This window comes from Pristiophorus japonicus, chromosome 6 (genome assembly GCF_044704955.1).
Source record: "Pristiophorus japonicus isolate sPriJap1 chromosome 6, sPriJap1.hap1, whole genome shotgun sequence".
In the NCBI taxonomy this organism is placed as follows: domain Eukaryota; kingdom Metazoa; phylum Chordata; class Chondrichthyes; family Pristiophoridae; genus Pristiophorus; species Pristiophorus japonicus.
Genome location: NC_091982.1, coordinates 175522032 through 175542978, shown reverse-complemented (window position 1 = coordinate 175542978; position 20947 = coordinate 175522032). Strand labels below are relative to the sequence as shown.

The 20947-nt window shown below is 44.3% G+C and overlaps 1 protein-coding gene across 2 annotated transcripts in view; it reads left to right on the top strand.

Moving 5' to 3' along the window:
- ccdc39 (coiled-coil domain 39 molecular ruler complex subunit) overlaps window positions 1–20947 on the top strand; it is a 191868-nt gene that overhangs the window by 96458 nt on the left and 74463 nt on the right. For both annotated transcript variants that reach the window (XM_070882270.1, XM_070882271.1), the window contains exons 14-15: window positions 11627–11750; window positions 12965–13124. In XM_070882270.1, coding sequence (XP_070738371.1) covers window positions 11627–11750; window positions 12965–13124 — 284 coding nt within the window. The remainder of the gene's footprint in view (window positions 1–11626; window positions 11751–12964; window positions 13125–20947) is intronic.

Here is a 20947-nt window from a genome sequence, read left to right as displayed (position 1 = left end):
CTCTGGTACAATAAATGTATGATAAGTACAATGGTACATCACAGAGGGCGCTGTGGTGGGAGACATGAAAGTACCTGCACGAGGCAGTATAAAAGGCTGCCCACCACACCTGGAGGCCACTCTGGAACTGTTCAATAAAGGATTAAGATCACAGCAGTTAGATCAACACCAGATCGTGTGGAGTCAGTGATTTGTATGTTACATACACCACATTGGCAACGAGGAAGCGGACGAACTCCACATAACCATGGCTACTCTGGGCTCACTAAAGGACTTTACCGTGGGCAATGATTGGGAGGCCTTTCCGGAAAGGCTCGAGTACTACTTCACAGCAAACGACCTGACGGGGAGCACAGACGCAATGAGAGATAAGCGTAAGGCGATATTGCTTTCCAGTTGTAGCGATGAGGTTTCCTGTCTCGTCAGGGATTTGCTGGCACCCGGGAGTGCCAGGGACAAGTCATATGAGGAGCTGGTTGACTCATTTGTGACCAGTTGAAACCGAAGGAGAGCATCCTCACAGCCAGATACAAATTTTACCATCACTGCAGACCTGAGGGCCAGGATGTCACCAAATATGCTGCGGACCTCAGGAGACTCACAGCGCCGTGTGATTTTGGCGCACATCTTGACGCGGCGTTGCGGGATGTTTTCATTATGGGGATTTGCCATGAGGGCCTCCTTCACAAGCTGCTAGCCACGGAACCCACAGTCACCCTGACAAAGGCCATCACCATCAGCCGGGCATATATGACCTCGACGTGCAGCACCAAGCAAATGATCCACACAGTCTCGAACCCGGCAGGCACTGTCCACAGGATAGCGCCCACCACGGACAGAACTGCAGAACGTGGCTCTGCCCGGGGCAGAGAGCACGGACCTCGGGATCCTGGAACTCAGAGTCCACTGAAGGGGGCCAATCAAGCAGCACCATGCTGGCGCTGTGGAGGAAGCCATGGGGCTCACCGGTGCAGGTTTGCGGAGTACACGTGCAATACCTGCCACGTTAAAGGCCACCTTCAGCGTATGTGTAAAAGAAATCGGACTCATCACATGGCTGAGGAGATGGTAGATGATCCACTGTTCAGCGAGGAGCAGGCAGAAGAAGATGAGGGGTTGGGACTGTATACGTGCACCGACGATTCGTCCCCAGTGATAATGGAAGTAAAAATTGACGGAGTCCCAGTGAGTATGGCAGTGGATACGGGATCAGGTCCGTCATTGATGAGTCAGAGAACTTTTGAGAAACTGTGGGACAACCCGGCTGCACGACCCAAGCTGGTCCCGGTCATGGCAAAGCTGCGTACCTACACCAAGGAACTGATACCAGTTCTCGGCAGAGCGGATGTGCAGGTATCTCACGGGGCGAGACGCACGGTTTACCCTTATGGGTCATTGCAGGCGATGGGCCAACGCTCCTCGGCAGAAGATGGATGGGAAAGGTCCGTGGGAGCTGGGAAGACTTCACTCCTCCACAGACTGCTGCTCCCCGGGTCCCCAAAGAGCAGCGCCAACCGAGCTGGATCTGCAGCCTAAATCCACACACAGGCGACAGCAGCCCAGAACTCCTGACCCCAAGCAATCCTGCAGCCTCAGCCTCCATAGATGAGCAGACCCTGCAAGAACAAAGTTGCAGGTCAGCCTCCACCCTGGAAGAACAAAGTTGCAGGTCAGCCTCCACCCTGGAAGAACAAATATTGTTGAGGTGCGGGCCTATTGCTGGGGTGCGGGCCGGTGGGGCGCTGCGGGCGAGAAGTGGGAGGCCCATCGATGGCCGGCGGATCGGGGAGGCCCACGCAGCAGAACAAGCGGGCAGCGGCAGCGGCTGTGATGGTGGCGGCCACGGTGGCCGCAGGAGAGGCAGCCACGGAGGGAGCGGAGGCTGCGGCGGCGGTGGGCGTGACTCGGGGGAATGCGAGCCAGAGTGGTGGATGCGGCAGCAGGCACGGAGCGACTCACCGGGACTGTGACTGATCGAGTCCAGACCGACTTCTGTATGATGGGCCATTTTTTTTCTTCTCTTTTTTCCCCTTTCCTGCTTCCTTGTCCCCTCTTCTTTCTTCGCCAGCGAGCTCAAGATGGTGGGGAGCCTCATGGCAATGGAGCTCTGCAGACAAAGGCGAGCAGAATGCCTAAGATGGCGGCACCTCGTGGGAAGCCACAAGATGTGGTCTTAAAAAGGAAATGCTCCCGGGAGTCTTAAAAGGGCCTTACACCATTGGCGGTCCCCACATAAAGACTTTTGTAAGGCAAGAGCGAGTCTAAATGTGCCATGTGAATGTCGGATGATGGACATGATAAGTATTAATATTTTAATGCTGGATGGTTACCGTGTTTAAAATGATGGATATGAATTGCAAATTACGATAAGAGATTATATTTCAATGTTGAATGGTTACTGTGTTTAAAACAATGGATATGAATTACAAAACATGATGATAAGAGTTAATATTTCAATGCTGAATGGTCACTGTGCTTGAAATCATGGACATGAATCACGGGAAGAGTTGATATCACAAGGTTCAAGAAAAAGGGACATGGATCCATGGGCTAATATGATTTTCGATTTCGGGGATTCAAGCAACGGCTTTTTGAACTGGCGGGGGAGTGAGATGTTGTGTATTGCTCTGGTACAATAAATGTATGATAAGTACAATGGTGCACCACAGAGGGCGCTGTGGTGGGAGACCTGAAAGTACCTGCACGAGGCAGTTTCAAAGGCTGCCCACCACACCTGGAGGCCACTCTGGAACTGTTCAATAAAGGATTAAGGTCACAGCAGTTAGATCAACACCATTAGATCGTGTGGAGTCAGTGATTTGTATGTTACATACACCACAGTAGCAGTACTGTGGAGGAGGATTTCCTGGAGTGTATAATGGATGGTTTTCTAGACCAATATGTCGAGGAGCAACTAGAGAGCAGGCCATCTTGGATTGGGTCTTGTGTAATGAGAGAGGATTAATTAGCAATCTTGTTGCGCGAGGCCCCAAGGGGAAGAGTGACCATAATATGGATCGAATTCTTCATTAAGATGGAGAGTGACACAGCTAATTCAGATACTAGGAACCTGAACTTAAAGAAAGGTAACTTCGATGGTATGAGATGTGAATTGGCTAGGATAGACTGGCGAATGATACTTAAAGGGCTGACGGTGGATAGGCAATGGCAGACATTTAAAGATCACATGGATGAACTACAACAATTGTACATCCCTGTCTGATATAAAAACAAAAAGGGGAAGGTAGCTTAACCGTGGTTAACAAGGGAAATTAGGGATAGTGTTAAATCCAAGAAAGAGGCATATAAATTAGCCAGAAAAAGCAACAAGCCTGAGGACTGGGAGAAATTGAGAATCCAGTAGAGGAGGTCTAAGGCTTTAATTAGGAGAGGGAAAATCGAGTACGAGAGTAAGCTTGCAGGGAACATAATGACTGCAAAAGCTTCTATAGATATGTGAATAGAAAAAGATTTGTGAAGACAAATGTAGGTCCCTTGCAGTCAGAATCAGGTGAATTCATAATGGGGGAACAAGGAAATGGCAGACCAATTGAACAAATACTTTGGTTCTGTCTTCACTAAGGAAGACACGAATAACCTCCCAAAAATAATAGGGGAGCAAGGGACTAGTGAGAAGGAGGAACTGAAGGAAATCCTTATTAGTCAGGAAATTGTGTTAGGGAAATTGATTGGATTGAAGACCAATAAATCCCCAGGGCCTGATAGTCTGCATCTCAGAGTACTTAAGGAAGTGGCCCTAGAAATAATGGATGCAATGGTGGTCATTTTCCAACATTCTATAGACTCTGGATCAGTTCCTATGGATTGAAGGGTAGCTAATGTAACCCCATTTTTTTAAAAAGGAGGGAGAGAGAAAACAGGGAATTATAGACCAGTTAGCCTGGTATCGTTAGTGGGGAAAATGTTGGAATCAATTATTAAAGTTGTAATAGTAGCACATTTGGAAAGCAGTGACAGGATCGGTCCAAGTCAGCATGGATATATGAAAGGGAAATCATGCTTGCCAAAGCTTCTAGAATTTTTTGAGGATGTAACTAGTAGAGTGGACAAGGGAGAACCAGTGGATGTGGTGTATTTAGACTTTCAAAAGGCTTTTGACAAGGTCCCACACAAGAGATTAGTGTGCAAAATTAAAGCACATGATATTGGGGGTAATGTATTGACATGAATAGACAACTGATTGGCAGACAGGAAGCAAAGAGTGGGAATAAACGGGTCCTTTTCAGAATGGCAGGCAGTGACTAGTGGGATATCGCAAGGTTCAGTGCTGGGCCCCCAGCTATTTACAATATACATTAATGATTTAGACGAAGGAATTGAATGTAATATCTCCAAGTTTGCAGATGACACTAAGCTGGGTGGCAGTGTGAGCTGTGAGGAGGATGCCAAGAGGCTGCAGGATGACTTGGACTGGTTCGGTGAGTGGGCAAATGAATGCATGGCAGATGCAGTATAATGTGGATAAATGTGAGGTTATCCACTTTGGTGGCAAAAACAGGATGGCAGAATATTATCTGAATGGTGACAGATTAGGAAAAGGGGAGGTGCAACGAGACCTGGGTGTCATGGTACATCATTGAAAGTTGGCATGCAGGTACAGCAGACAGTGAAGAAGGCAAATGGCATGTTGGCCTTCATAGCGAGAGGATTTGAGTATCGGAGCAGGAAGGTCTTACTGCAGTTGTACAGGACCTTGGTGACACCTCACCTGGAATATTGTGTTCAGTTTTAGTCTCCTAATCTTGGGAAGGACATTCTTGCTATTGAGGGAGTGCAGCGAAGATTCACCAGACTGATTCCCGGAATGGCAGGACTGACATATGAAGAAAGACTGGATCGATTAGGCTTATATTCACTGGAATTTAGAAGAATGAGAAGGGATCTCATAGAAACATATAAAATTGTGACGGGATTGGACAGATTAAATGCAAGAAGAATGTTCTCGATGTTGGGGAAGTCCAGAACCAGGGGTCACAGTCTAAGGATAAGGGGTAAATCATATAGGACCGAGATGAGGAGAAACTTCTTCACTCAGAGAATTGTGAACCTGTGGAATTCTCTACCACAGAAAGTTGTTGAGGCCGGTTCGTTAGATATATTCAAAAGGGAGTTAGATGTGACCCTTATGGCTAAAGGGATCAAGGGGTATGGAGAGAAAACAGGAATGGGGTACTGAAGTTGCATGATCAGCCATGATCATATTGAATGGTGGTGCAGACTTGTAGGGCCGAATGGCCTACTCCTGCACCTGTTTTCTATGTTTCTATGTTGCAGTCCTCCTCAGTATTGACTATACCCGCCCCCCGCCTCCCCCGCAATTTGGTGTTACAGATTGAGTGTCCGAAATCCGGAAACCTCGGGACCGAGGCCATTGCGGATTCCGGGTAGTTCCGGATTTTGGAAGGTCTTTGCCTGGGCCGAGGTTAGTGGGGTTGGGCAGCTTGAGGTAAGGGGGCGAGGTCGTTCTGCCGAGGTAAGGGGAAGGGGGGGGAGGCGAGGTCAGGCCGTCGAGAGCTGAGGCGAGGTCGGGCCGCCGAGGGCCAGGGCAAGTTTGGGCCGCCGAGGGCCAGGGTGAAGTTGGGCCGGGGTGAGATCGGGCCGCTGAGGGCCAGGGTGAAGTCGGGGTGGACGACGTCGGGTCGCAGCGAAGTTGGGCCGGGGCGAAGTTGGGCCACCAAGGGTCGGGGCGGAGTCGGGCCGCCGAGGGCCGGGCGAAGTCGGGCCGACGAGAGCCAGGGCGAAGTCGGGCCGGGGCAAGGTCGGGCCGCCAAGGTGGGGGAGTCTGGATTTCGGAACATTTTCCGGTTTCCGGACGACCCCACCATGGTTCGGCCCGGTATCCGATTCTGGAACGTTCCAAATTTTGGAACTCTGGATTTCGGACGCTCAGCATGTATCTGTAAATTTAGAACTTGCAATTTTGATTCCAAAGTCTAAATTGTTCATGTAAATTGTGAACAGCAGTGGTCCCAGTACTGACCCTTATGGAATACCACTACCCACCTTCTGCCACTGTGAATAGCCAACCTTTACCCCTACTCTCTGCTTTCTGCCTTGAACCCAGCTAGCTATCCATTCTGCTACTTGTCCCCTGACTCCGCATTCTCTGACCATCTTCATCAGTCTATTATGAGGTACCTTAATTGAAGGCATTTTGAAAATCTAGATAAATTACATCTACTGCATTACCATTGTCTATTCTCTCTGTTACCTCTTCAAAAAATGCAGTAAGGTTTGTCAAGCAAGACTTTCCCGTATGAAATCTATTCATTATTATATGTTTGGTTTCTAAATGTTATTCTATTTTTCTCCTTTAGTAGGGATTTCATTCACTTTCCTACCACATGGAAGAAGCTGACTGGTCTATAATTCCCTGGACATGTTCTTCCCCCTTCTTAAATATAGGTTTTATGTCAGCTATCCGCCAGTCCTCTGGCACTACACCTTTTTCTAATGAATTATTAAATATGTGTAGTAATGCCTCTGCTATCTCTTCCCTAGATTCTTTTAAAATGGGTGTTTGCAATCCATCCGGACCAGGGGTTTTATCCTCTCTAGTTTGTAGTTTATTTAATATATCCCCTTTTTTATTTTAAATGCACTTATCTCATTATTAATCTCATCATCCAATGTCATGTCCACATGTTTTAACTCCCAGGTAAATACTGAAGCAAAATAATTACTTCATATTTCTGCCATCTCTCTATCATTACCTGTGGTTTTATTCTGTCTATCCCTTAATGGCCCTATTCCCATCCCAACCTTCCTTTTTTAATTGATGTGCCTGTAAAATATTTTATTATTTTATTTTATGTTCGTTGATGATTTAATTTCATAGATCCTCTTTGCTTTCCGAATCGTTTTTTTTACTTCTCTCCTAATCTCTTCATATTCTCCCTTATCATGCACTCCCTGCTGTCTATGTACTTAATGTATACCTCTTTCCTTCCCCTCAGTTGTTCCCCTTATGGCTTTATTCATCCATAGAATCTCATTCGTGTTTAGTTTGTTCTTTTTAGTGGAATATATTTTTCCTGTACTCAGTTGAACACCGTTTTAAATGTCTCCCGTTGCTGTTCTACATCGTGGTTTGCCAATATTGTTGCCCATTTTATTTTCCCAAGTTCTATTCTCAGCCCCTCAAAATCAGCTTTTCTCCAATCTATTAACTTTGATTTTGTCATACATATGTCCTTCTCAGTTATCATCTTAAAGGTCATATATGTTATGGTCACTATTGCTTAGAAGTTTCCTTACTTTTACTTTTCTTATCTGCTCTGGTTCATTCCCCATTACTAAATCCAATAGCGAATCCTCCCTTGTTGGGCTTGTTGCTTCCCAAATCCATCTTTCCCACAATTCCATGTTTGAATCCCTCCAATCAGGTTTCCAGCCTGGCCGCAGTACTGAAAAGGCCCTTGTCAAAGTCACAAATGACATTCTTTGTGACTGTGACTATGATAAATATCCCTCCTCATTCTTCTTGACCTATCTGCAGCCTTTGACACAGAATCATCATCCTCCTCCAACACCTCCCCTTCATCATCCAGCTGCATGGAACTGCTCTAGCTTATTCTTACCGAGTTAATCATAGCCGGAGAATTACCTGCAATGCCTTCTCTTCCTGTACCTTTACTCATGGAGTCCCCCAAGGATCTCTACTTGGCCTTCTTCTATTTCTCATCTACATGCTGCCCCTCGGCAATATCATCCAAAAACACAACATCACATTCCACATGTATGCTGACTACACGCTGCTCTATCTAACCATGATCTTTTTGGACCCCTCCACTTTCTCTGATTTATCACACTGCTTGTCCAACATCCAATATTGGATGAGTAGAAATTTCCTCCAACTAAATATTGGAAAGACTGAAGCCATTGTCTTTGGTCCCCGCCACAAATTCCATTCCCTGACTACCATTTTCATCTCTGGCAACTGTCTTAATCTGAGCAAGACCGTTCTCTACCGTGGTGTTGTGTTTCAGTTTCTGACCACATATCTGCTCCATCACGAAGTCTGCCTACTTCCACCTCTGTAACATCGCTTGACTCTGACCCTGCCTCAGCTCATCTGCTGCTGAAACCCACTAGATTTGACTATTCCAATGCTCTCCTGGCCAGCCTCCCATCTTCCACCCTACATAAACGTACTCATCCAAAACTCTGCTGCCCGTATCTTAACTTGCTCTACATCATGTTCATTCATTACCCGTGCTTGCTGACCTTCACTGGCTCCTGGTCCAACAAACTGTCAATTTTAAAATCCTTGTTCTCAAATCCCTCCATTGTTTCGCACCTCCCTATTTCTGTGACCTCCTCCAGCCCTACAACTATTTTTGTGAAAATAGTGGTAGGGCTGGAGGAGGCTACAGAAATAGGGAGGTGCGAAACAATGGAGGGATTTGAGAACAAGCCTTTGAGATCTCTGGGCTATTCCAATTCTGGCTTCTTGTCCATCCCTGATTTTAATCACTCCACTATTGGTGGCCGTGCTTTCAGCTGCCTTGGCTCTAAGTTCTGGAATCCCCTCCCTAAACCTCTCTGCCTCTCTCCCTCTCTCTCCTCTCTTAAGATGCTCCTTAAAATCTAGCTTTTGGTCATTTGTCCAGATATCTCCTTCTGTGGCTCGGTGTCAAACATGTTTTCTTATTGATACTGCTCTTGTTAAGCGCCTTGGGACGTTTTATTACAGCAATTACACTATATAAATGTAAGTTTTTGTTAATAGCTGGACGGGAGCCCAGATGTCTGGTGGAGGTGAAGAATAGACCTCGGTATAATAAAAATCCAAAAGAGATAAGAAAGTGAGGATTCTGAAGACCATCCTTGGTTGATAGTGTGTGTGAAATGTCCAGAGAACAATAAAAATATATTGTTCGAATGAGCATACGCAGAGGGGAGGAAGATACTCTGTGTGATATTAAACGCACTTACATATGAACCCTGTGTGCATAGAACAAACCGCAAGGAACTAGGAACTCCAAATATGTTGAAACCTGTAAATTACAGTCACCTTAGAGACTGGCATCAGCTGTCCTTTATTTACAGGTGTCCTTATTTGCAAAATGGTCATTGTATGCACTATAAAAAAAAATATCAGCAGAATGGGGAGTATCCATAATGGCAGAGAAACCTTTCCATCTCTGGGACAGATATGAAAAAGAGAGTGAGAAAAGACCACAATCAGTGCTTGTGACGTCTCTTCAATAGTGAAAGCTCGAGTGCCACCATCCTCAGTCAGTAGAAATATGAAATTCTGGGGAGGCAAGAAAGGAAAAAACTGTAGCCAATTTCAGGAAAAACTCAAGTCCTTTCTTGTCTTTCTAAGCCAGTGTTATCCAACACGTTAGCCACTGACCACATGCGGCAAATTGGGAACCCAGATGTGAAGAATTACATTTCTGATTAGTAAATAAAAAATGAGTAGTAGGCACAGTCGTTGGGCATGTGATCTCAATACTCATATGCAGCGTATACATGCGTATTTTAACCTTTTTGTGCATTTGTTGGTAAAATGGTAAAGCAAAAAGCAGAGTGAGCATGTATAAGTAACTAAAAGGATGTCGCTGTAGCCACATCCGGCTAATTAGCAAATTTGGACAGCACAGTTCTAAGCCAATCCATGGCGCATCACTAAATATACCCAATTTACCACGCAATGTTGATATGTCCTAGTGTCCTTGTGAGCATAACACTGTACAGGACAGCTGCAGAGGATTAACCCTTACAGGGGAGAGAAATTGGTCAGCCTTGCGCACGTTTTTTCAGCAATATTTAGCCTTTTTGCCGGTAAAAAGGTACTCACCTAAATTGGCCAAAGTTAACAAATGGCGGTTTTGAAATATCGGCGAAAAGCGAATCGACGACATGCAACGCCCCCAAAAAACGCACCGTTTAAAATTGGCCATTTGCCGAACCCATACTCAGGGTGAAAAAACACCGCCTGAGAAAAGCCTGCGTTGAAGCCCAGAAACAGCGATAGGGATGAAAACCTACAAAAAAGGTAAGTTGAAGTTTTTATTTTTAAATTCTTTTTCAGCGATTCATTAGTTAAGTATATAGTGAATGTTTTCTGATTTTTTTTTTTTATTTATTTTTGCAATTTTTTTTGTGTTTTCTCCCCTCCCAGGGCCTGTATTTTTAGCGGTGATAGGCCTCAGGCTAAAGTTGGCGAGGACCACGGTTTCCTCCACAAATCCTCGTGCAATGACGATTTTTACTGTTGGGCGGATTTTTTTGCCAATTTTACCCCCTTAAAAAATGGCACTTTTTACGTAAAATGGCGGGAAAAAAACAATATCGCCAAAAACTGATTTTCTAGCCCACAGTGTTTTAGGAAATGTGTTTGTCCTGGCTTGCTCAGGCTTCAGACCTGGAGATGATCATACTTTTTTGACATATCCCTTCCACTTTAACTACACCAAAAGTCAATCTTTGCGTCCAGGGCTAATGTTTGACTGAAAATTTTACTTTTTAAACTGGGTTTCAGTCAATTAAAACCTAGCTTTTTGAAAGTTGCTTCTGTTAAACCTATTCAAAGGGTTAAGGAAAAAAGGGCGTCAAAAAGAGATTACATTTAAAAGTCATGAAAGTAAATGTAAAATTGATTTGAAATTGTATTTAAAATTTTGTTTTAATGGTCCGGATTTTGCGGTGGCTCAGTGCACGCTGTCATAAACCGCCGCATGTTCCAAGTTTCCGCATGCACTGCGCAACCTGGAACTTGCGATCTATCATGGTACATTCTTGATAGAGCTACTGAACCAAAAGTAAAATTGCTTTTACTGGCACAGAGTTGTTACTGCCCAGCAAATGCCCACAAAATTCTTATGGCTGGTAAAAACAGGCGCAGGGCTTGCTTTCATCAGCGTAAGGGTTAATATAAACCTTAAATTAAAAATGTTAAAAAAGAAAATGTTTCACAAACACTTACAATTACTTTATGCAACTTTTAGCTCAGATTAAAATCTATAACATTATTTTTTTTTAGTTCAATTTTTATTGTATTTGATGTATTGGAGGGACTTTTAATTAACTTTGAAAATGAGAACATTTATTTTTATTCGAATTGTGTAAATTCTTCAATTATTTGTGGATTCCATTGCTTGTCATTAGGGGATTCTGTTCGGAAATGACAGTAATGGAATCGTCCTTTCTGATTGGAGGACCTGGCCCACGTGATCTCGGGGACGCTTCCGAATCGCCTGCGTCCCTGGGATCCGTGGGCCTTTATGCAGGCGTATGCCTGCAGGCCCAGAACCCAAAGTCTCTGCAGCCTGGGAGCCTGAAGGTAAGTTTGTATATTTTTAGCGGGTCGGAGGAGTACTCCGGAGGTATGCTTCCGACCGCAAATTCTGGGCCAAGAGTTAATAATATTACTTTTAACAACTGAGTAGTTTTATTACTGCAATATCTGTTTAATTCAATGTCTGAGAACTTGGAAAGTCAGCCAGTTTAGAGACTGGAAGTTTCCTGAATCTGGTAGCAAACTAAGTGGGAAAAATACAAATTTGCAATAAAAAGTTGCTGAAAGGTTCAAATACACTTGTGTTTACTACATTTTGCTTCATATTATTTTATGTAGTTTTCTCTTTTAAATCAGTGCTGAATTACATGAAAGGCTTTCAAAAATTGATAAAATGAAGAAGAGGTATGAACTTCTTCTGGTTAGAATGCAACCTCCCGAGGGAGAAGAAGAACGAACTCAGGCCTATTTTGTCATTAAGGTAAAAGTACATTATGTATTTGGGGAAATGAAAAATGTTGCTATATTTTTCATTGTCATAAAGAAACTATAGATGCTTTTCCGACCTCTCAATGAATATTGCCTTACCTATTTTGGTAAATACTTGAATACAGTGAGAAAATAATAAACACTTTCAAAGGAATGTCATTTATTTTAACTGTGTTAAATATATGCACTATTCCAGTTCACTTATTTTGTTCTCTATGATAGCACAGTTATGTTTCTTTTCTTGCCAATTTGCTCTCCTTACATCCTCCACTGAAGGTGTTGATTCCTTGCTGATGTTTGGTTCCATGGCCTCTGCAACCGTACCAATATTCATGTATGAGCCTCAAGAGCATTTTCGGTTTATTCGACTAGACAGATGCGAAACAATGGGGCATGAAATCTGATTATGTCCTGAAAGAACTAGCAGTCATTCCATGCAGAAATAGGGATTTTACCCTCCCTAACCAATGGACACTGAGACCAATAGCCATATCCCTCTCACCATTCCTGCTGAAATGAGCTAACCTCACAGACTGGGGATCAAACGTGGTCCATTTTTCTGGAAGTAATATCATAAGACATGCATTTGATTGCATGAATTGACCAAGGACAATGATAACTAACAAGCCAATGAGATGTGTAGAACTGTCAAAGCTAACTGTTCCTTTTTTCCCCCCCATTTACATGTGATGATTAGTCTCAGTTTGATAGTTGATAGATTTGTTGGGGGGGGTGGGGGGGGGAGGGTATCACATAACTTCCTTCTCTTTTGTCCTTAACTTCAGAAATAAAGTGCATATTTTCAGTTTTTCAGTTAGAATGTTGTGGTTTCCAAGACTTGAGCACATAATTTAGGCTGACACTCCAGCGCAGTTCTGAGAGAGTGCTGCATTATCAGAAATGCCGTGTTTCATATGATACAATTAACTGAGGTCCCACCTGTCTGTTCCAGTGTTTCAGGAGGACGTTAAATATTCCACGGCACTATTTCAAGACCAAGAAGTTTTTCTGATATGCTCGTCAACATTCCTTCCCCAACCACCAACAGAATAAGTGGTCATACTTTGTTGCTGTTTGTGGGATTTCGCAGTGTGCAAAATGGCTGCCATGTTTGCCGACATGATAACATTAGTCATTTCTGAGACATAATAATGTGTAACATAAATACAAGTTTTTTCTAATTTATTTTTACCTTAATGCATTTAGGCTGCCCAAGAGAAAGAAGAACTTCAGAGGCAGGGGGATGAGCTTGATGCTAAAATTTCCAAAGCTGAAAAAGAATTAAGAGCCCTGGAGAATACATTGCAGCTTCTCAACAATCAAAACACAACATACCGTAAATCTTTCAGCAGGGTCACAGAAACAAGTATGTCCTTTCTCGCAGCTTGTAAATGCGACAGTGATAATTGCATTTTTTTAAAAAAAAAAGAAATTCAAATTGTTGATGATAGTAGTATCAATGCAAAATTACTACTTCATTTTTGCTAATGCATTGCCGCGTTGAAAGAATTCCAAGAGAAATGAAAGACACACATAAGGTACAATGAGCTTGATTTTAGACTTTTTTTGCATGCATATAACGCCCACTTAACGTCCATTTTACCACTAAAATAACATATAACGCCCAAATATCGCCCATTTAGCCACAAAATGAAAACTGACGTCCATTTTTCGGACACTTATCGCCGAGCGTTACTTTCCCCATGTGTGTAACATCGGGAAAAAATAATACTGCCCTCCCACCTTTATGGGGCGGAATCATCAGAATGGGCGAAACCAACGCCCATATCGGCCAGCGTTACTTTCCGCACGTAATTAACGCCGAGATTCAATAATACCGACCGCCCACTTTATTTTGTCGTAAAGATCACATTTGCCAAAACTAATGCCCAGGAGATCACCCAGCATCACTTTCACCACCTCGCACACAGCTCGCCCACAATATCGCTCGCCCAAAAAACTGCCGGGAGAAAGTAGAACTAACCGGAACGACTCACAGCGGTACGGACGCCTTGTTCTAAATCACATGTCGCATCATTTAAAAGGCTGCTCTGCTTCAACCTCGGGGAAGTTTGGAGGTACTCTGGAGGTGTTTGTCGCTGATGTGAACATCTGAACAAACATCTTTATCATACTGTGAACGATTGGAATTTAATAGGTGTCTTCGTCGGGACATTCATTCTTTGTGACCAATCGGTGGAAAACAGATAGCTATTGGAATGGGGTCTGTCCTTTCTCACCCTCTCTTGATGACCAATTACATGCTGCAGACTCGAGATGGCAGAAGGTACACTCCACAGCACTATGTGCCCAATGTAAGACATGCCAGACTGATGAGGAGGACCAGACGTTACACCTCCTGCAAGTAGAGGGAGAAGCGGTCTTACCTCAACTTGCCTGACACTACCTGCCTTCGGAGACTGCGCTTCCACAAAGAGGTTATCACTGAGGTATTCCAGCTCATAAGGGGAGATCTGCAGTCTGCCAGCACCATCAGTACTGCACTGTCCGTCAAGGTCAAAGTCACCGCGATGTTCTACACATCGGGTTCATTTCAGGCCTCAGCTGGCGACATTTGCGGTATGTCTCAGCATGCCACAAATTGCTGCATTAGACAGGTCATTGAAGCCCTGTACGCATGCAGGATGGACTTTATCAGCTTCCCTATGACCAGGGAGGCTCAGACTGAGAGGGCTCTAGGATTCTACCGAATTGCTAACTTCCCCAAGATGGAGGGAGCAATAGACTGTACACGCATCGCGATGCGGGCATCTTTTCAGGATGCAGAGGTTTTCAGGAACCGCAAGGGATTCCACTCACTGAATGTGCAACTGGTTGTCGACCACCAGCAAATTATTATGGCAGTGAATGCTCAATTTCTGGGCAGCATCCATGATGCTCACATCCTGCGTGAGAGCACTGTATGTGACTTGTTTAACAATCAGCCACAAGGTCAATGCTGGATATGGCCTCGCCACCTGGCTGATGACACCCCTGCGTGACACCCACACCAAAGCCGAGAGGCGATACAACGAGAGCCACAGAGCCACTTGCAATATCGTGGAGAAAACCATTGGAGTGCTTAAGCAGCGCTTTAGATGCCTGGACCACTCAGGAGGTGAGCTCCAATACCACCCTGAGCAAGTAGCTCAATTCGTGGTGGTGTGCTATCAGGAGGGGACAAGAATTGCCAAAAGGGTCTGGCAGTCCACCTCAGCAGAGAGAGGAAGAGGAGGACGAGGAGGTGGACGCTGACATCGGGCCAGACAAACAGGCTGACGCTGAAGCCATGCCCCCGCCCCCCCCCCCCCCCTGTAGACCGCATGAAAGGGCCTGTGGTGGCATGATAGCTGCAAGACTCCTATTTCAGGAGCTCATATATGAGCGCTTTGCCTGAAAGAACGTTGGCGGTATTGGGTGCAGGTCATACATCAATAGTGGGCATCACCTTGGTGACAGTTAAAGTTTAAGTTGATTGAAATTAAGTGTAATTATACCCTTTAATAAAGAATCACCAGTGTATAGCGGTGCAGCTATCTGAGCCAATGCGCAACAAGGTTTTGTTAAATAAAAAACATTTAAACCGAACATTTGTCAGAAATCATAAGTATTTCTGTAAAAACCAACCCTTTCCCCCCCCCCACCCCCGCTACTCTTCCCCACCTCTACCCCTTCCCCTTCCCCTCCTGACACCTAGCCGAGGAGCTCCTCAGGCGCTGCTTCATTGGGGGGGGGGGAGTGGGGGTGGGAATGATCGCCGAACCGCTGCTTGGGCAGATACGGGAGAGGACGGTCCCGAGGTGGGAACTTGCTCCGAGCCAGGAGCAAGATGTTGCTCCTGACTCTCGTGTCGTTGGCAATAGGGGTGTGGTACCTTGGGGTGCAGTGCCGCGCTCCGGGACCACTGGGAGCCAGTGTTCCTGGCTCCCAGCTCCAGGGCCTCCTACATCCCTTCCATGTTATATTATTAGTTGGACAAAAACTTGGTGCCAACTATGTTCTTGGTGCTTAGTCGGCTTTTTGCTGTGAGTGAATCTCCCTCATGCCTCCCACAACAGCCAAACAAGCACACACCTCACTCGTATATGCTTTCCGTCCTTCTCTGCTCCCTCTCTCAATGTCTCCTCTTCTGCACATGTAATGATGATCCCTTGACCTCCTGAATCGCGGGAAACAAGCGTTGCCATGCCGTTGCTAAGGATGGCGACACTTTACAGCAGAAGGTCAGAGAGATTTAACGCTAACGCCCATTTCATATCGCTCGTGGTAACGCCCAATTTCAATAATGGAGACGAGGGGCTTTGAGAATGGGCGACAAGCCGTCTATCTGAAAACCCATTTTTACCGCCCATGCCGGAAATAATGCCCATTGTTGGACGATCTGCACAAAAGTGTAAAATCTAGCCCAATGTTATTTTAGAATTCCCCTCCCAGAAAGTGATTTGCTGAAAACAGGGTATGAATTTGAACCTCGTGTCCAATTGTAGGGCAGAGAATGGGGGCCAAAAGCACCAAATTCACAGTGGTGCCTCCAGTACTCCAAGGATGGCTAAAATAGTTCTGACCCCAAGCTAGGTCAGGTGATTTTTCAGGCATCTCTGGTAGCCCCCTAAAACAAGGGTTAGATAACTTGCATATGTTAATGAGTGGCCCTACATCTGTTTTAGGACCATCTGGAAAATTGGGCTGCCCTAAGCAGAGCAGGTGTGGATGTGACTGCCACCAAAACGTAAGTTAAAACATTTTTTAAAGCTTGATGTGGAGCCAAGAGGATTGCTCCTTTCGGCTCCACACGACTCCTGAGGACCGCTGCTAACCCGCGATCATCTCCCGCAGCCCCAGAATGTACCTGACGGCTGCAGCCGGCGACCCAAATTGGGAGGCTGGCAATGGGCGAGCAGCCACTGGAGGAACGACGAGCACTGGCAGCTTGTCCAAATTATTCAAATGAGACCTGAAGCCTAATTTCGGGGAAGTCTCGGGCCTTTCAGATGGGGCATGTGCTTTGAAAATGGGCCATAACCAATTTTCCCTCACATAATTACAATGATTTCTGTCTTGCAATTATGAGATTTTATTTTATTTCTTTATTACTTATTGACAGATTTTGGGCTCTAATGTGCATATTCGATCACTCCTAATCACATGATTTAGGAATATTTTGTTTACGCTTCAAGAGACGCTTCAAAGATAGTAATCTCCAGATTACTCCCAGTGCCACGAGCTAGTGAGTACAGAAATAGCAGGATAGAGCAAATGAATACGTGGCTGGAGAGATGGTGCAGGTGGGAGGACTTTAGTTTCTTGAGGCATTGGGACTGCTTCTGGGTGAGATGGGACCTGTACAAGCCAGACGGGTTGCACCTCAACAGAGCCAGGATCAATATCCTCGCCAGGGGGGTTGCTAGTGCTGTTGGGGAGGGTTTAAACTCGCTTGGCAGAGGGATGGGAACCGGAAGATGTTTCAGTAGGGAGGGGAGTAAAGCTGGAATTCGAAAGCAACAACAAAAAAAGTGAGTTTGAAGGAGAGAGGAAACAAGCAGGAAAAATGGGTAAAAAAACAAATTTAAAAGCACTTTGTCTAAATGCACGTAGCATTCGTAACAAAATAGATGAGTTGACGGCACAAATAGATGCAAATGGGTATGACTTGATAGCCATTACAGAGATGTGGTTGCAAGGTGACCAGGACTGGGATTTAAATATTCAGAGGTATTTGACATTCCGGAAGGACAGACAGAAAGAAAAGGAGGTGGGGTAGCTCTATTGATAAAGGATGGAATCACTGCAATAGTGAGAAATTATATTGGCTCAAATGATCAGGATGCTAAAACAGTTTGGGTGGAGATAAGGAATAATAAGGAGAAAAATTCACTGGAGGGCGTAGTCTATAGGCCCCCTATAGTAGCAACACTGTTGGTCGGAGTATAAAACAGGAAATAGTGGGAGCTTGCAAAAAGGGAACGGCAATAATCATGGGTGATATAACCTCCATATTGATTGGACTAATCAAATTGGTCAGGGTAGCCTTGAGGAAGAGTTCATAGAGTGCTTAAGGGATGGGTTCGTTGAGCAGTATGTAACGGAACCAACCAGGGGACAAACTATCTTGGATCTGGTCCTGTGCAATGAGTCAGGATTAATAAACAATCTCCTGGTAAAGGATCCCCTTGGAATGAATGATCATAGCATGGTTAAATTTCAAATTCAGATAGAGGGTGAGAAAATTGGATCTCAAACCAGTGTACTAAGCTTAAATAAAGGAGACTATGAAGGTGTTAGCGTTAGTGTTTTCTCAGAAGAATCACTCAACACTCAGAGTCGGTTCCAATGCTGATGCGGCCTTTATTACGCTTAGCGGGGAGGAAATCACAAGACTGAGTCCAGGCTTCTCTCCACAGAACAAAGGGTTACATGCACTTTTATATGTTTCACAACAGTTACAAACAGTTTACTACAGTTACACAGCCCATCACGGCTGGACACAAGCCAATCACAACGATTATAGATTACATATAGGTTCTTTTAACCCAATAGAATTCCCCTTATGTCTCAGGAACCATGTTTTCGGTTCTTGTCAGCTTGGGCTGATTGATAACTTTACTACAGGAGATAGATTCTCTCACTAGTTCTTTCTTCTTGGAGAAATAATTGGTTTATAACCTTGTTTACAGGAGATGGGTTCTCTTATCTCTTTCTTCCTGGGGAATTAATTGGTTTATGGCCTTGAATACGGGAGATGGGTTCTCTCCTCATTATTCTTATCCTGCATCCAAGGCATTCCTATAGTGGGCCTCATAGGGTTATTGCTCGGTCATTGAATATTCAACAGTTCACAGCTTGACTACCTGATTTCCCATCATGCCTGGGCAGCCATTTTATGTGTGGTCACTTTAAACTTATATGCGGTTAGATATATCTAGCAGGTGCCTAATGCCTAGTATTCTGGTATATTCTAAAGGTGCCTACCTCCTACAACAAAGGTATGAGGGCAGAGTTGGCTAAAGTGGACTGGGAACATAGATTAAAGTGTAGGACGGTTGATGAAAAGTGGCATACATTTAAGGAGATATTTCACAACTCAAGAAAAATATATTCCAGTGAGGAGGAAAGGATGTAAAAGAAAAGATAGTCATGCGTCACTAACTAAAGAAATAAAGGACGGTATCCAATTAAAAACAAGGGCATACAAAGTGGCCAAAATTAGTGGGAGGACAAAAGATTATGAAGCTTTTAAAAGCCAGCAAAGAATGACTAAAAAAAAAGGGAAGATAGACTATGAAAGTAAACTAGCACGAAATATAGCACTTTGGCAGGAAAAATCAAAGAGCAAGTTATTATTTAAATGGAGAAAGATTACAAAGTGCTGCAGTGCAGCAGGACCTGGGAGTACTTGTGCATGAAACACAAAAGGTTAGTATGCAGGTACAGTAAGTGATCAGGAAGGCCAATGGAATCTTGGCCTTTATTGCAAAGGGGATGGAGTATAAAAGCAGGGAAGTCTTGCTACAGTTGTACAGAGTATTGGTGAGGCCACACCTGGAATACTGCGTGCAGTTTTGGTTTCCATATTTACGAAAGGATATACTTGCTTTGGAGGCAGTTCAGAGAAGGTTCACAAAGTTGATTCCAGAGATGAGGGGGTTGACATATGAGGAAAGATTGAGTAAGTTGGGCCTCTACTCATTGGAGTTCAGAAGAATGAGAGGTGATCTTATCGAAACATATAAGATTATGAGGGAACATGGAGATGGCAGAAACTCTTAAAATATTTTGTATCAGTCTTTACAGTAAAGGACACTAACAATATCCCAACAGTGGATAATCAAGGGGCTATAGGAGGGGAGGAACTTAACACAATCACAATCATTGAGGAGGTGGTACTCAGTAAGATAATGGGACGAAAGGCGGATAAATCCCCTGGATCCGATGGCTTGCATCCTAGGGTCTTAAGAGAAATAGTGGCAGGGATAGTGGATGCATTGGTTGTAATTTACCAAAATTACCTGGATTCTGGGGAGGTCCCAGCAGATTGGAAAATTGCAAATGTAACGCCCCTATTTAAAAAAGGAGGCAGACAAAAAGCAGGAAGCTATAGACCAATTAGCCTAACATCCGTGGTTGGGAAAATGTTGGAGTCCATTATTAAAGAAGCAGCAGCAGGACATTTAGAAAAGCACAATTCAGTCAGGCAGAGTCAGCATGGATTTATGAAGGGGAAGTCATGTTTGACAAATTTTCTGGAATTCTTTGTGGATGTAACAAACAGGGTCGATAAAGGGGAACCAATGGATGTGGTGTATTTGGACTTCCAGAAGGCATTTGACAAGGTGCCACATAAAAGGTTACTGCACAAGATAAAAGTTCACGGGGTTGAGGGTAATATATTAGCATGGATAGAGGATTGACTAACTAACAGAAAACAAAGAGTAGGGATAAATAGTTCATTCTCAGGTTGGTAATCAGTAATTAGTGGGGTGCCGCAGGGATCAGTGCTGGGACCGCAACTATTTACAATCTATATTAACGACTTGGAGGAAGGGACAGGGTGTAACTTAGCCAAGTGTATCATCTTGATGATACAAAGATGGTAGGAAAAGCAATGTGTGAGGAGGAAACAAAAAATGTGCAAAAGGACATAGACAGGCTAAGTGAGTTGGCAAAAATTTGGCAGATGGAGTATAATGTTGGAAAGTGTGAGGTCATGCACTTTGGTAGAAAAAAATCAAAGATCAAGTTATTATTTAAACGGAGAAAAATTACAAAGTGCTGCAGTACAGTGGGACCTGGGGGTACTTGTGCATGAAACACAAAAGGTTAGGATGCAAGTATAGCAAGTGATCAGGAAGGCCAATGGAATCTTGGCCTTTATTGCAAAGGGAATGGAGTATAAAAGCAGGGAAGTCTTGCTACAGTTATACAGGGTATTGGTGAGACCACATCTGGAATACTGCTTACAGTTTTGGTTCCATATTTACGAAAGGATATACCTGCTTTGGATGCATTTCAGAGAATGTTCACGAGGTTAATTTCGGATATGAGGGGGTTGACTTATGAGGAAAGGTTGAGTAGGTTGGGCCTCTACTCATTGGAATTCAGAAGAATGAGAGATGATCTTATCGAAATGTATTAAGATTATGAGGGGGCTTGACAAGTTGGATGCAGAGAGGATGTTTCCATTGATAGGGG